This window comes from Chelmon rostratus, chromosome 23, assembly GCF_017976325.1.
Source record: "Chelmon rostratus isolate fCheRos1 chromosome 23, fCheRos1.pri, whole genome shotgun sequence".
NCBI classification, from domain to species: Eukaryota; Metazoa; Chordata; class Actinopteri; order Chaetodontiformes; family Chaetodontidae; genus Chelmon; species Chelmon rostratus.
In genome coordinates, this window is record NC_055680.1 from 13,896,939 (window position 1) to 13,914,403 (window position 17,465).

The following is a 17,465-nucleotide window of genomic DNA, read 5'->3' on the forward strand; positions in this document are numbered from 1 at the left end:
CTGTGCCTTTATTACGTAAAGCATTGTAGTTGTGGTTGTAATTGCTCACAAAATGTGTTTCCAAATTGTATTTTTCTTGTCAGCTTGAAAATAAAACTTTGGCTTTTTTTTTTTTTTTTTTTACCTAATCATGGTTTTAAAATAAAAAAAAACTGCTTAATGTGTTCATACCTGACTAAAAAGTATTTAGTCGCTACTTCTAGCAGTGGTTCCTGCAGCTTCTTAAATAGCCTTAAAAGGTCTTAGAATAAAAGTGAGTGTCCTAAGTATTCTTTAAGTCTCAAACGGTCAACCAAGTTGAAACTCAACAGCCTGTTTACTCCTCTCTCCTTCACAGTCAGTTTTCCATCCAATCCTGTTATGTTTTGGGGGGTGTAACAGACTCTAAATGCCAAAGCTCAGACAGAGTAGATAGGAGACAGGAGACTAAATAAAACAGTTTAATGAATGTTCAGCAAGTAAACAAGCAGTGAGTCCAACGGTGAACAGAGTTTAGTAAAACAGGGTCCAGAGAGCTACTGGTCTGGGCTCGGATGATCCCAGGTTCCACAGGGAGATGAGAGCAGGTGAGCTTGGTACACCTGAACACAGACGCAAAAGCAATGTCAGGAAAACTGATCACAAACTGACAGAGAGACTCGGCACATAAGAAGGCAGACAATTCGACAAATACTGGTTGAGCTCCTGGAGCTTATATGCTGTGTAGGCAAGTGGGTCTTGACAGCCTCATTGAGCACACCTGTGCTCAATCAGTGAGACAGCCGCCCGACCTGTCGGCCACGCCCCTCAGTGCTGCCACTCAACTAGACAGACAGGTGGGAGTTAGACAAGAGACAAGAGGAGGGGAAAACACAGAAGCAAAAAAGGGAAAAGGATGGGAGACAGCAGATCTCCACCCCAGTTTGCTCTCACAACTATTTTCAACCTTTTAAAACTCTTTATAGTTTTATATAAGTTTTGAAATGATTGGGACTTGTAAATATTTTAGTGCACTCACAAACGTTCAATACTATGACTTTGCATTGATTATCTCTAACATGTAGCTGATGGGTGTGTCTATGAGACTATGGGAGCTTCTGCAGATGCTCGAACAGGTACCATATAAACACTGATTACCGTGGAGCTTTTTAATGACTCAGTGGTCAAAATTCAAGTCATCAAAAACATTCTGATTTCAGGTGGATGACCAAATCAATACAGCAATGTCCCGCCTCCATCAGTTCGTCTCAAGGTCTTGGCAAGCAGAGTAAGCGATATGAAACTTAAAATGAAAGCAAAACAAGCACAAAAAAAAACATGTTGGCAAATCAGAAGATATATCCACGCAGGTGTATTCAGGTTTATATTTTAGTGACCTAAAAGATATGGGACTACACAGCTACAGTATCTCGCGTTACATCTCTCAAGCAATTTTCTTCTGTTGGTTCCTCTAATTTGGTTCCAGGTCCAGGAAGAAAAGTGCATCATCAGCAAAACAAGAGACCCAAAGTTGACATTTGTAATACTTGTAGTAGTTAGAGGTTTAGCACCCAGGCCGTTGCTTCATGATTTGAATGAATGAGCTGTTGTCAGCAGAGTTTAGTGAGAAAGCTACAGCAGGACATGGACGGATTATCAAAAAACCTTTTGACGAATGCAGCCGGTGTTTTACTTTACACTGATATGCTTTTCTCATGCACGTGGGTTGGGTTTGATTTTGCGCCACTTGGTGGTGCCAAGTGGTTTTTCCTTTCAGTTGCTGCTTAGTGGTTCTTGTGGTCAAATATTATTGCAGTTTCACCAGTGACTGCACACTAGTTTCATAACTTAATGCATGAGCAGGTTTAATGTTTTATTATGTAATATCATAGGATAAAAGTGCTTCCTACATCCTTCTCAACAATTTAAAACGTTTCAATAATAATTTTATTTAAAAATGTTTTTCCTCACATTGTATAGATTTGTTATATGCTTTCAATAAACTAGTTTTATGTCAACAATTAACTTGGTAAAAATATAATTGTGAAATAAATAAAATGCACTTTTGAACTCATTTGGTTTGTATTTCTGTTTTTTTTTTTTTTTTAAGGATGTGAAGGGTTAGGTTATGTCGTTATGTCTTGGTTCTGCTTCTGTAATGGCACTCCAGTGTCATTTTACTGGCACTGTATCATTTCTCCTTTCACAATAAATTTAAACAAACGTAAATGTTAAACTGTTCTTTATTTAAGGGTGTTTGGGGGGGCGGGGGGCAACTTGAAAATTAATGGAAATGGAACTTTTTTTTTTAACTGAAAATATTGTGGCATGAGAATGGGAGAGTCCAATATATAAACAGTTCCTAAAAATGAAGACACATTTCATCCACTTGATCACGACTCAGAAAAAGAGGAAATTAGGCTGCTTCATACCACACAAACTGAAGAATCCTTGCAAAAAAAAACACCATGTCATGTATTTCTGCTCTAGAAATGCTGAGGGGGTGTCAAACGTTTAACTACCATCACAAAGTTTTTCATGAAGCACTTAAAACCAATCTAACAATTTGTCTATTTATTCTCTTTTAAGCTAACCTTGCAGTTCCGTGACATTTCAACACCTTTTTTTTAATGAAATGCCTTTGGGTGAGAGAAGAAGCTGAATGGCCTAAAAAGGCTAAAAACAAGACTACTACATGCTAGCAGCTCTGTGAGGCTACACAGCAGTGTTTTGAGCTAAATGCTAATATTGGCATGTTAACATGCACACCAAGACAATGCTAACATGCTGATGGTTGCAGATATTCTTTATTCTGTTCACAATGCTAACACTTGCTAACACAGCTGAGGCTGATGGGAAATGAGGTTCAAGGATCAGCTTAATTGTCATTATAAAACACAGGAATGTGACATAAGTGTCACAGCATTATAAAAAGCATCATTGGTCGCCAGTCGTTAAAAAAGCTGGCAATTTATGGAGAAGGAACACGCACGGCGTATTTGTGCGAAGCATCAAGTCAGTTTAGCTGTTTCGCATTGTTTCTGGTTCGGTTTCACATTGTGAGTTTCTTGTGGGTGTTTAACTGTGAACAGGCCATCACCTTTAAGTTCAAAGGAAGTCAAGTTTGGTTACAGGCAGTGCAAAGACCATCTCTGCAGACACATCATGCATAAAGTGGAAGGTTATTACGGACATTGTTTAGACAGTGACTACCAGTAACCTGTCTCTTTTTTTGTAGAGACTAGCGAAACCACAGTCTTCCACTGCCTGCGGCAGAGACAACCTGCAGTGGTGGCAGCGGTTATGGTTCTTGCTAAAGACCCCCTCTTGATATCATCATTTTCCCAGGGACCAAACTAAGCTAAAAATGCAGGTCTTTATTCACGTATTGTGTGAAGGAAAGCAGCACCTTCCCACGTATTTCCACACTACTCCGCCTCGCTCTTCTTCACAGTCGTGGTCTGTTACAGCGAGACCCTGATGCCAGCCAACAGGGCAGATAAGGGAATGACTCCTTCCTACCTTTAAGTCATGGCCCAGCCTTACTCTCCAGATGTACCATTGCACCCCTTTGCACCCACATTGGCTGCACCTTCTCTTGGTGGACCCTGTGGTTCCACATCTCAGTCATTAATATAATATAGGCAATATGTTCCAGAGCTTTGGGGCATAATTGACAAAGGCTGCATCTGTGATGTTCTTTCGGTTGTTGCTGCAAAACTCCAGTAAAGCAGCAGCAGTTGATCGCAGTTCTTGAAGGTGTTGTGAATGAGGGAGCTAGCATTGCAGCTTGGTTCTAGCCCATCATGGGCTTGGCTAAGTCAGTGGTGGGTAAACTCCCCACTTTCATTTAATTATGACGGCATTTACATCAACTCTACATTTACTCACTACTATGCTGTGAAACGGCATTAACCCCTTAACACGAATTTGCATCATACCGCTTTAATCCACATTGCAGCCGAATCTAATGCCAGTTTGTACATATTCAACACACACCTAGGAACCTTTTGCAAGCGCTGGTTTCTCGTCAGACCGGTCAAAGTGAAAACTACATCCGTTGTGCTTGCATTTAAGCAACATGCCTGTTGTCACTAATTTGAATAAAAATACTTACATTTATATCTATTGTATATGCCACAGAAAAATTAACAAACTCCTCTTAATTTAGGATCAATTTGAAAGCAAAAACACAAAGAATTAATTTTTCAATATAATTCCAAATAAATTCAGGCGTCAAGGGGTTAAATGATGACAGGATGTTGCTACTTCCTGCTCACAGGTTTTTTTCAGATGTTGGACACTCGCCTCGAACACAAATTCACACCTCGAGCTCAGATGAGGTTGCTTGCAGCATACAGGTACATTATTGTTAGCTTAGGTTAATTCAGGGTAGGCAGTTGATATAACATTGAGTCAGGCTGACCAGTGATTATAGCTAATAGTCATCTTGAACATTTGCTTTTGTCACCTAATACATTTGTAAGCTAACAGAAATAACTAGCACAATGGTAATTTGGTGCAATTTAAGGCAAAACATTTTGCTGTGATATAGCAAAAGCTCTGACCAATGACCTTTAATTAAACTCTCTTTTTTCAAATATTCTGGCTGCTGTTGATGCTCTTCCTTATGTGCCTACCTCTTATCTCGCAACATATCAGACCAGGCCAGGCTGCGTATTCTGCTTCTCCTTTGACAGGAACCTTCCCCTACACTCCTCCCTCACCATTTTTTTTTTTACTGCTAGCTTGTCACAGCACAGCTTGATAGACCAGAAGAGGAAGCAGACGTTGTTCATTTCCCAACAGAGATGGGTGGTGGTCGCCATCGTTGCCTCAGCTGCTTCGTTACATACAGTTCGGCATTTCTTCTTTGGGTCTGCCTCCATGGTATGTACACCTCTTGCTTGTATCGGATGGATTTGTGGCGTTGCAATTGCTGTTCCTTCGCCTGATGCACTCTGCTCAGTATTGCAGCAGAATTTACTGGATGCCACTTCGGGAAATGACGTGTATTCCTTGGAACATGCTGGCTTGTGTGTTTGCAAATGCAAGACGTTGAAACAGCACCTGTGAGAACTGCAGCTGTGGTTTCAAAGCTATAGTGGTTATATATACTGATTTGAAAACTGGGGCATCCAAATTGAAGAAAAAACGTAGTTATTATTTTCTCCTGATAAAATAAACTCATAATATCCTCATTGTGCTCAACATTTATTGAAAAGTTTGTAAGTGGTTGTGATTGAATGAATGGGTAAAATATTGTATCTATATTTGAGGATATGCTGTGCATTTCTTAGTTCACTGTGTGTCAGCATTTTTTTTTTCCTGTTCCATCTGTTTGGCGTAGTGGGTCATGCAGTATATGCAACAATTGCTTAGACAGGAACAAGTGGGTATTTGCAGAAGTTAAGGAAGGTGCCAGCACTCTCCAGAAAGTGATGATTAGCTCTGAATAAAAGTTTTAGTGTTACTTTTTCCACAGAGGTGAAAGTCTGTGGTCGCACTACTTTTTCTTTGGAATGGTAACAATGTCAGCTTCAAAGAGTATTGTTGCCCCAGTATGTAAGTGTCAGCTGCTAACGAGCGAATTCTATTCACAGCCGCAATGGTTTCGAAGCTGGGGTTTTTTTCTGAGTCAGCAGGTTCAATTTGTCCATTTTTCCAATATGACAAAAGCTGAACAACAATTCAAAACATGGCTTATGTGAATGCTTCCTGATCCTCCCCGCTAGTGTATGGTTGAGTCAGATGACTGAAATAAGTTGTTGTGGTCCGGGAAAAGTTTATGTCATGGTGAAAGGAAACTAGTGGTGGCTGTAGGCACCAGACCAGACGCAAACAAATGCTGACAGAAGACATGTTGTTTGCTGTTTCCTGTAATGTTGTCAGACTATGTGGTTATTTTATGCTGTTTGATTTCTTGTCATGAATGTATGAATGTCATATCACATAAAAGTCTTTGTTTGTTTGCTTTTTTATGCTACTTTATGTTAAGCGTGTGAATACGTTGCATGCTAGGCCTAGAGGCTTCGGCTTCAGGTGATTTGGTCCTGGTTTGCTCCGCTCTGCGAACACCGATCACCCCTGATGCGAAGAAACAAATCTGATAGTGACCTTTCAAAAAGATGATACGTACGGAAGCCAAGGGCGGCCGCGCTAGCTGTTTTTTTCAAAGCGTCACCTCGAGACGAGGCTTGTTATTTTAAGACAACGAGATAATCGTTACCATTATCACATGAATACAGAAGGTTGTTTCCTTTCCTCTTTCCTCTAGCAGATGGGGTCTTAACAACTGGAAGGAGTTCTACTGATCAACACATCAGACTGTACTTGAACTTATCATATACGCACTTTATTATACCATTCATCTGAGTGGTGTGTTTTCCAGTTCCCTTATGCCAATAAGAATTCTTTTGGTTGTATTCTACTGTACAGTAACACACCTGCTTTAAGCTGACACCGTATGTAAGCCCATCCCTTACGATAAGTAGCCCTAACCCTTGTATCAAATCACTTGGGAATACAGTCTTTCATGGTCCACTCTTCTAAATCTTAAGTAATCGTTTTTGCAATAAATTATCTCGAAGGAATTTGCCCTTTTGTTTTGCATGAAAATTAGCACTGTGATCTCGAGATAAACAAAACGATGAACTCGTGAACTAGAGATAACGGCTACATTGCAAGCACAGCCATCAGCGGCGTCCGTAGATACCCACTCTGTTGTTTGCCTTCTTGTTTCAGATGTGGAGGCCTCCAGCTGTTCAGGTGTCGTCCATAAAAAAGTGGGCGACACCGTAGAGCTTCCGTCATGCGCACCGACTGCAGGGGTCATTGCAGCCACGTGGAAGTATGGACTCAAAAGAATCGCAGACAAAGATAAGAGTGATGCTGAAAACCAGTTCAAAGACAGATTATACCTAAACCCCACAAACTTCAGTTTAACATTGAGAGCGCTGACTCTCAGTGATTCTGGTAATTTCAGTTTTGTGTCAGAGGCGAATGGCCAACAAAGCGACACAGTCATCATCTCTCTGCAAGTTCATGGTAAGACTCTTCAGTCTTCATTATCTAAGTACCCTAATAATTATTAATACACGGTCATTTCTTGTTTTGAATTAGTTGATTGATTGATTCATACAGAACAGATGCTACAATAATTGTCTGAGAGAAAGCTTCCATTGCTTGTGTTGTCTGTGCACTCTGGACCTCTGGAGCCTTTTATTGTTAAATGGTGGTGTCTGACACCAAAGCTGATTGTGCCAATGTCCCTGAATATAATGCACACCTGCACCTATAAAGATGTAATATGATCTTACTTCATACCCTGAGCTCTGTGTCCTGGTCCCAAACTATGAATCTAACATGTTTCATCATCATCATGTATTAATCCAGGGAAAACCAGCATTGCCAAAACCTCAAGGGAAAATTATTTTTGTATAATAATTGACGTATTCAAACAGCAAATGTTGTAGACTGGGACCACGTGCTACAGAGTGTTTAACAAAAGCGTTTGTCCAGAGAAACTAGACTGAAGAATTTTCGCTGATGTGATATCCCTGTTTTTGTGGGTCTAGATCTTCCGCTATACATGCATTTATCTCTGTTTTGCGTGCACGTTTATAATAATTTACCAAATTCAGCCAGCTGCAGCGGTTAAGTAGGACTGTATGTCTCTCTCTGCCTCCCAACTACCTCAGCAGAGCCCATAACTAGGCAGCCTGTCCTGACTTCCAATTTCACCTGGCACACCTTGAACGAATCCTGCACAGTTTTCCTGGAGTGCATTGCAACCACTGACCGCGGTGTCACATACAACTGGAACGTGAGGAACCAAACCAGGAGTGGCTCCAGGCTGCAGTACATCATCAGACCGCAGGACGGCGACACTAAATTCACCTGCACCATTCGCAACTTTATCAGTGAGACGTCGGCATTCAAAATAGTGAAGTGCAGCAACGATACACAGGAAAAAAGTATGTGCGGAGCAGTAATTATTCATGTTGAGTTCTTGAGGGATTGATGAACCATCTGATGGCTTACCATACAAATGATGAGACTGTAGATCATAGTGATGATGCTGATGATTACTGTCAAGATTTCTACTTCCCTCTGCCAACATGTCGTCATACCTAAATGGCTGAGTAGGTGAATTGCCAGTGACTCACGTGGTTAATGTTGTGAACTGGTGGCATTTTAGTAGGTCTTGGAACCAAAACTACTTGGTTAGGTTTAGAAATGGGTCATGGTTTGGGTTCAGATAAATACATTACTGTTACTGTATGCTGCTATATTTAGGTTTCGAGGGACACGAGGAGCGACCTCCTGGGTGAAAGTCCTATGTTTATTTGATCCATCCTCATTTGCTCCTGTCTTAACTACTATGGCCACTAAAGGTCGCTGCCTCTAGTCATCACTATGAGTCATAATAACTCGCTTGCAACCTATTTGGCTGTTTCTTCTGGTGTGGTGTGTTCTGGCCATTTCACGTTGATTTGTAATCTCATCATCAACAGCTAGTAGAAAATGAAACTTTGTATATGAAAATGAAATGAAATGAAATTTTTCCCAACTGTTTTTTTGCATTTATTGTAATTACATTCCTGTTTTATTCATTCTATTTGACCTTGCACAAATGACTATTGCTGTTCCTCTGTCATGACAATAATGGTGATAATACCATCATTTGCAGGCCAAGTGAACAATGTCATTCTTCTGGGTGTGCTAATTGCAAGTTGCTCGACAGTTGTCATTGGAATAGCGGTGGGTGTGTATTACTGCAAACGAGCTCAAGCAGGTAAGAAAGGCTGCATCGAAAAGCAGGCCTGTTTTATCTTTCTAATGGTAATATTGTTTTGTGTCCTCAGGTTTTTTTAAGGTAGGTTTGATTGATGTATCCCTGTTTTTCTTTTTCCTTCTTCCTTCATTAAAATCTACCACCAGGGGGCGACTCAGATGATCTCACCGTGTACGCTGACATCTCTGACATTGCAGTTGACGGTGTAAGTATGCTCTATGCGGTTGGAATAGAAATCTGTGTGTTTGTTTTACAGGATGAAATGCATGTTTTATCCACTTTGCTGTTTCACGTCTCCTGTCTCTGTGATGCATGCGCATTTAAACTTCCAGGAGACTGCATCTGCCATGAAGCCATGCTCATTGTATGAAACCGTTGATCACAGGGTCAACTCACACACACCTGGGGTAAGTGGTTCTTGCAGTTGACACAACGTTCTTTAACATACATACATATACATGGTTGGCCTGACATCTGACATCGCTGCTTACAGACAGCTTTCAACACTGAGGGAGATTGAATGATGAAATTATGCTTGTTACATTTATTCCTCATGTTCCACCAAGTGTTTTAAAAATTAACTCTCATTAAAATGAGTCTTGCATATGAGCTGATGTTTCTTTTTTCACCTCCTTTTGTCACTCATCTAGCCCGAGACGGTGTATGACAAGATCCAGTTCAGCCGCATGAGGAAGACCTCAATGTCGCCCTACCAAGAAATTTCCTAGAGGGTCATTGCGCCAGGTGTCGCTTTACTTTCACTTGGTGGGTCTGTGTTTCTAAACTTCCCTTGGCCAAACTACTGTACAAAGCTTTTTAATTAAGCATGTTGTAAATTCTGTAAATACAGAGATTATATATTTTAAATGTTTTGTATGTCTAATGTAGCTGTACTATGCAAATCTTTTGTGGATGTCATTCCTGAAACCTACCTAAACAGTGTTTCATCATCTGCAAACGTGGTCATGTTAGATTACATTTAACTGTGTATTGCTTTATTTTATGTGGTAACCATATGTTCTATAGTCAACATTTCACCTGTGTGATCTATAGAATATTTTAGGCTCCAATAATGCTGTATACTAATGCTAAGATGACATACAGCATTGGATGCATACACATTTCAAACATGGATACTGTCTCTTTTCCAAAGATCCATCCAGCTACAATGATATTATTATTTTATTGTTGTTTTTTGCCCACCTGGTGGACAGATAATAAATTATACTCAAGACTCATTTTAAATGTTGCTCATGCAATTCAATGCAGTTTCACACATCACACTTCATTGCAGGAAAACCTACATCTGCAGCATTATTTTAGTACTGTTTGCTCAGCACAGGAAACATAACTTCAGCGATGGACTGAAAATTATGTATAGAATGAAACAGAAACTGGTGTGAAATTGAGAGCTGATAGCATCTAATGATCTCAGACCAAAGCAGCTGTGGTCTGCTAGAAAGATGATGACAGGGGAAGAGATCCGCTTTACACAGCAGCTATAACACCTCTACTTTCCCCAGGCAGAACAATGTGAATGATGTCACTCAGGCTTGTATGTGGTATGTGTTTTAATATTTCTTTCTCCTATATATTTCATATTATAGTGTTTTCTGACAGCTTGATTTGAAAATGTTAAACTTTACAAATTTGACATTATACTAAAGATGAATATATACACACATATAAGTTTGTATCAAATTTGTTGTGATTATTTTGTGGATGGTGTTTTGTCATCGATGAAAGGTTAACATTAGCTGTTATATATATATATGGAAAATTATGTATAGAATGAAACAGAACATATATAAGGAGTGTAAATGCATTTGTGTGGACCCCAGGAAGAGTAACTTCTCTTTCTGTTATAGTAGTTAAAGGTACATTACAGGTGATATATATATATTACACACTGCTAAAATTAGCAGTGTGTAATTATCCTTTTTGAGGAAGCATGTTTCTATGCATAGGTCTTTGATCCCTGCCTATTTCATAGTGGGTTTGAAAATGTTCCTGTGAACCGCACCTGTTCTCGGCACTTCCTGGATATTAAAAAAAGAAAATTAGTACAACAGTTCAAGTCAACTAGCTACATTACAGGTGATATAAATATATATATATATATATATCACCTGTAATGTACCTTTAACTACTATAACAGAAAGAGAAGTTACTCTTCCTGGGGTCCACACAAATGCATTTACACTCCTTCAGTAAAAGCGGTAAATAACATTTAACAGCCATGCTCGCAATAAGATGTGACAATAACTACAACAACACAATATCCCCAAAGCCGGTCTCACAACAAGTAAAATTGCGTAACAGGATCACTATTTAAATATTTAAATAATCAATAAAGCTTTAAAAACAAACCAAGTTCATTCAAAAAGTGTTTATGTGCTCATATAGACACAGACCCATTCAGAAATAAGTGAGGGCTAGATTCAAAAGTGCACAAATTTCATAGAACTTTCATAGAGCACCTTTAACATTTTTTAAGCAGTGAAAAAATATTTTTTTTTCATTCCAGTAAAAGGTAAAAAAAAAAAAAAAAAGGGTTCACATGTGACAGGATAAAAGAATAGAAAACAGTACTGCAGATCTCAAAAACGAGAACCAGAGACAATGAACAGTAACAGCGCTGTACAGAGATGAATGAATGTTCTTCAAAAATAGAGTGTATATTTATAGTATATACATATTATACACGACTGTATTATATATATCTATAGTATTATTTACATCTGTTCAGTAAAATGCAGTTACTATCATAAACCTTTTGGTGCCTCTGTGGTTTTTCCACGGATTATTATGATATGAGATTGTACAGGTTTTCATTTTATTATGTCCAGCCTCTGCAGGTTCTCTGAAAATACCTTCATTTCTTTCATTCACACGTTCCTGTTTTCACTTTATAATTAAACAACATGCAACATACATACACACATACATACATACATGCAACATGCAATGTCACTAATGTGAAATTTACCAATACGACACACTACAATCAGAATATATCACAACTTCCTTAGGCGCCTTCAGACATGACGTTGTTCTTGCAGCTTTCATTTCAAGCTCATTGTTGGAAGAAGAGAGGAATTTTCTTTTTATCAACTGTCATTTCTCAGAATCATGACATTGTGTTGCCGATCGCTGCTATGAACCTTGAGACAGTCAAGCTTACCATTACATTATGCTGAGTTTTGTGATGGAAACCATTTTTCTGGAAAATAAACAAGTGAATTTTATGCAACAGTGACCATTTCAACATGAACATTGAAGGTCGCTATATGAATTACGTACCTTTGACATATTCCCACACAGCTTTGATTTGTTCTGTAGTAAAAAACAAAAACAACATCAACACGTAGTGTTAAATGTGAGAACTACAACTGGGCCACACAGAGACAGTTTTTATCGTCGTCTTTGATATGTGAGGGCTGAAGCTGAGTGTGAAAAGAAGAAGAGCTATGAGACTAACCAAGACTGACAAATGAAAGTGTTGCACATAAACAAGCAAAACCACAACCCCCTCTCACCTTATTCTGTTCTTCTCTTGACCCCAGCAGTCATATCAGTCTGAGTAAGCTATGTACATACAGCGTACATCCCAACTATGTTGTAGCACCTCTGATATTTGTGGTGTTTTTCTAATCCCCAAATTTGCTATAGTGCCCACAATCTCACAATTTGGCCCATAAAATATAACATATTTTTTCTTTCTTATCATAAAATTGATTATTTCACCCAATATATTCGAAAAACTACCTTTACATACATGATGTACAACGATTCTTCTTTAGCATGGACCAGCAGTCTATTCAGCAAATAGAGAAAACCTTTTTGGGCTGGGTAAGCAACTTTCATTGCAATGAATGGGTATCCTCAGTGAAGCTGAGTCTGGTAGCCAGTTTTCTTAAAACATCCAATGCCCCAGATCTCAAGCTTGGACGTAACGCCTCCTATAAAACCTTGATAAAATAAGTGGACGCTTCTATTGGTCAAGTACTTAAAACAGACGTAAAGCGGTTCTTTCAGACTTGCCATGCTTGTCAAGTAGTGGGCTGCTTGTGATACCGGATGTGACTGTGGTGTGAGGTTGAGTCTATTTGTCAGCCCATAAGGGAACACACCACTTAGCTCAGTGCGTGGTAACGTGGCAAAGAAGTGTGGAGCAGAGGTGTAAAGTTAGTAGAACTCACCACAGTTTCAGGTAAGACCTGTCCCTTTTCTTGTTGAGCAGCAACCAAGACACTCAGGTTATGTGGGGGCCTGTCAGTAGCTGACGTGGCCATAAGGCTGACAAGAAATAGCCTCGACTGAAAACGAATCACTTCACCGGTACTGCTAAGTATCCAGAAGCTAATATGCTATATATCAGCAAGGCTAAATCAATTAGAGCATAAATGATGAAGTTAATGAAGTTAATTTTCCTGGGCAAGCCTGCAGGTACCGTCCAATCAGGCAGGCACCTGGCCTTTATCGGCAGGTTTCTGCCTTCACAACCCACTATGGAAATGTTTCACAACAAAAGTGGTGGGATCAGGGCTCCTCTTTTCTCTCCAACAGAATCACTCAGTTTTAGTGCATTCAAGCTGATATTTGGCAGTGAGGTGGGGGTCCAACTGCAGTTGTTCATGGAACAGATTTGTTGAATTAAAGTTCAGAGGAGATGCTCTTCTGTGTATCCTTTGTAGTAAGATATAGGCAGTTCGGGTGATGGCTGACATACTTCAGCGTGTTCCCAGTCACACTGGTACGCCAAAATGCCAATGCAACATCTATGTCCATGAGAAGCAAGTAATCCACAAGGAGTTGGAGGACATGCTCCACATTGGAGTTACTGCACCTACTGATATCGCTTGGACTTGACTTGTTATGTCACCTGCTCAGGAAGGCAGGGAACTCCTAATGAACAATGAATAATAACCTTCATCCCTAAAGTATTGTGGTTTCGGTTGAATCTGTGCTTACATGTTAACCTAAATTAATTGAAAAGATAAAAAAGAATTTTCCTACAAGGACAATGATTTGCTCTCACCTCCGAAACAGTATATCAAAAATATTGTCAGTGAACTTCCAAGGATGCCTCCCACGAAAGCTATGACAGAATATCTTGACCTGGACTGTTGCTGGGGCTGAGGCTTGTCATCTGAAACAACAGAGAAGACAACAATGTAATTAAGACAAAATACCTCAGTTGAGTTTCTAAGAACCACACTGTCATGAAGTTCACCGGGCATGCAGTTTTGCAGCAGCTGATTAACTGTTGAATTTTACTCCTGGTATCTCATCATATTGGATCACATGTCATGGTATCATGTCTATTTAAGTCCATTGTGACCTTACCATCACACTTTAGAGTGATAACACTTGAGGCGTTCTCCATTTTCCTGCTGGAGGTGCAGGTGAATTCAACACTGTTCGGTGTCGTGTGGAGGAGCGCTGATTGAACTGCAGCATTGCCAACATGACCGCTCAATGGGAAGGCAGCCACACCGGGAGGTTTAATCTGCCAGGTGAAGTCAACGCCTTCATCAGCTGAAGAACAATTCAGCAACACACAACAGCTTCCATTTTTGGAGATTAAGGCGACAGTCTGTATGGTTGGATTTTGGAGGCGTCCTGCAGAGGTTTGAATTGGAATTGTTGATTAGATACAAGGATGTATTCTCTCCAAAATTTCCAAACCTGAACACTTAGCACCATCTGACTAGCAGTGGAGTTGCAGACCGCTTGCCTCATGCTCCCCTACGGTGGCAGAGAAAAAAGCAAAGGGCGCTTTCTAGAGCCAGTATTTGGTTTGTCCAGTCAGGGCTACTGTAGAAACATGGCGGTTCAATATGGCTGACTTAGTGGACGAGGACATGCTCTCTCTGTAGATATGAAGAGCTTGTTTTAAGGGAACAAAAACACAACTATTTCTATTTTCAGTTGATTATACGCCAATGCCTGTGAATATTCTCATTCATCCAGGTCATTGTAAGCTTTAGGGGATTCAATCGTTCGCAACTGGACCTCGTCAGTTTGTCTTAGAAGACGTTTCGCCTCTCATCCGAGCAGGCTTCATCAGTTCGTACGCAACCAGACTAGATAGGACAGCTCTAGTCCAAAGCAATGATGTTAGGTTCAAGTATTTATCCCCTGAGTGAGAAAAATGTGCATATTCTGGACAGAGAAGACAGATGGTTTGAAAGAGGGGTAAGAGAAGCTATCTATGTCAAGGTTGAACAACCATCTCTGAACAGAGGGGGAGGTCTTAGACACCACCTATCTCCCACATACAATGCTGTCCTTTCATCTCTCCCTAAGAGATTCAAAGATTTAGCCTCTGAAAACAAACAACAAAGCCATTCACACATGGCTCAAGGAGCCTCCCAATGACAACAATGGGACACTAACGAGGCTAACGACTATCGTTGACACCAAAGGGTTGCACCCCACCCCGCCTTAATGGGGGGATCGTTTGCCTCACAATAGAGTGATACCATTCTTGTTTTTGTGGGTTGGTCTCACTCAGGGGATAAATACTTGAACCTAACATCATTGCTTTGGACTAGAGCTGTCCTATCTAGTCTGGTTGCGTACGAACTGATGAAGCCTGCTCGGATGAGAGGCGAAACGTCTTCTAAGACAAACTGACGAGGTCCAGTTGCGAACGATTGAATCCCCTAAAGATTATACGCCAATGAAAACATACTTATGAATATTATATCACATTTCCGCCAATAGATCCCCCTAAATCCTACACACTGGACCTTTAAAGGGGGAAACAATAAAATCAGTCTCATTTTATTAAGGCCTGCTCTTCTTTTTTTTTGGGTGCAATGTGTGACAATAGTTTTTTCTCATCGACATATTTCACTTGCTGACAAAAAATTTCAGCGACACTTACGTTTCACTACTAGCTTAATCTTGTTTACGCTGTCCTGTCCGTCAGTGCTGATGAGGTCGACACTGTACTCCATGGCATCCTTTGTGGTCAAGTTATGGATCGTCAAGTCACCTGATGAATAAAGAAAAACAGCGAAGAGGCATTGTCAAGAAAAATAAAATAACAAATAATTTACATTTACAGATTTGAGGTGACATATTGGCCTTGTACCTGAGGAGATGTTGAGACTGAGTCTCCCTTTATACAAATAGAACCGCTCAATGTTTTCCTGCCCATTGCGATAGGTGGCGATCCAAGTGATGTTTGAGAATATTGACCACTCAATTTTGGAAAGATTCCATGATGGGTTGGCTCCTGAAGGTAAGGTAACGTCACCACCAAGGTATCCAGGGACATCAGTGAGGGATTCAATTAGCACTGCTGTAAAAGCATTTTTAAAAAGATACAACATGTAAAAACATATCCAGCCTCTCAAGTTTCATACAGCAATAAAAAGAAGAAAAACAGCACTTCCCTAAAAACAGCTGATCTTTGGTGACTTTTTCGCATAAAATGGCTAAAACAACTAAGCACCAACCTGGACTCTCAGCTCCTTCTGCATGTTTATAACTGCTCATTTGGGAGTATTTGACAGAACAGAAGAGAAGGACTCTCGTTTGTTCTATTGAACTTCCAAATAAGGGCAGGCAACAACGGGGAAATGTTGCCTGCCCTATTCCTTGCAAAAAAGACAAGAGTCTAGTCATTAATTTAGACCCTAAATTTTTAGGGTGTTAGCATGCTAACATATGCTAATAAGCTCTAAGCATAAGGTACAGCTGAGGCTGATGGGGACTGCAGGTAGTATAGTGCTGAATAAGCAGACATTTTGCCCTGGTGATCGTGCTAGATCAAAGCACTGTCTGTCAAATGTTATGCCATCAAACAATAGAATAGTTGTTGAGATATTTAAATCAAAAACAAAAATGTCAAGTTCATGTTGACACCAGAGGAAATTTCTGAGCATCACCAATGTTGATAGAATTCTTAGTTTTTTTTACTTTATTGTAGTTTTTAATAGCTATGCGGCAGACAGGAAACATGGTGGATCCTATAACTACAGCTGTACACACTATCACTACTACTATTTCTACTACTACTACTACTACTACTTCTACCACTACTACTACTACTCCTTCCATTCCTTTTGACTTTCAAGCAAACCTGAGACATTTTAACTTAGGAGTGACAAAAAATCATTATTAACATATGCTTTTCAATTTAGCTTTTTTAAAAACTACCAGATAACCACAGTCATCGTGTTTCAGGAAGTTGCTTGTTCCGGTCTGAATTATTAATTTGAGCATTTCAAAGCTTTTGAAAGCCTGGCACATCAGCTGCTGCTCTGTGGTATTTTCAGACGATGAAAATAGGACCTACCTTGGAGGAATGCAATGATGAAGATTAGAAGTGTCATCGTGGCTGACTGAACAATGGCAGATTTGCGACACAATGACATGAGACTTCCTGTTCTAGTCATCAGACACCACATGTTCATGTTAATCCGCCTTCAACACTGCATATTTCCAAAATCTACCATGCAATTACGCATCTAAATGTGGGCCAGAACTCTCACTCTTGATTGCTTTTCTCACATTCATTCTACATAAAGTTATCAGCCTCACAAAAAAAAAAAGAAAAAATTCCAATGTACTTTTTGGGGTAAATTTCCCATAGATGAGTGTAGATTCAAGCATGACTGAACAGAGAGTTGTTTCTGTTCTGTAGAAATACTTATGTCCATATGTAAGGACGCTACAGATACACTTACTAATT

General features: G+C 39.8%; 2 protein-coding genes across 2 annotated transcripts; one reads left to right on the forward strand and one right to left on the reverse strand.

Annotated features, from left to right (window-relative positions):
* The first annotated feature begins 4,269 nt into the window (after positions 1-4,269).
* On the forward strand, positions 4,270-10,857 carry LOC121626617. The gene is made up of 8 exons (XM_041965226.1): positions 4,270-4,319; positions 4,707-4,848; positions 6,703-7,005; positions 7,662-7,934; positions 8,651-8,755; positions 8,902-8,960; positions 9,088-9,162; positions 9,406-10,857. The coding sequence occupies exons 2-8, from the start codon at positions 4,770-4,772 to the stop codon at positions 9,481-9,483; spliced, it is 972 nt and encodes a 323-aa protein (XP_041821160.1). The 5' UTR covers positions 4,270-4,319; positions 4,707-4,769; the 3' UTR covers positions 9,484-10,857.
* si:cabz01074946.1 (T-lymphocyte surface antigen Ly-9) lies at positions 10,020-17,195 on the reverse strand. The gene is made up of 7 exons (XM_041965227.1): positions 17,070-17,195; positions 15,861-16,070; positions 15,651-15,761; positions 14,105-14,380; positions 13,797-13,907; positions 12,059-12,091; positions 10,020-11,978 (listed from the first exon to the last, which is right to left on the reverse strand). The coding sequence occupies exons 1-7, from the start codon at positions 17,185-17,187 to the stop codon at positions 11,947-11,949; spliced, it is 891 nt and encodes a 296-aa protein (XP_041821161.1). The 5' UTR covers positions 17,188-17,195; the 3' UTR covers positions 10,020-11,946.
* Positions 17,196-17,465: the final 270 nt, after the last annotated feature.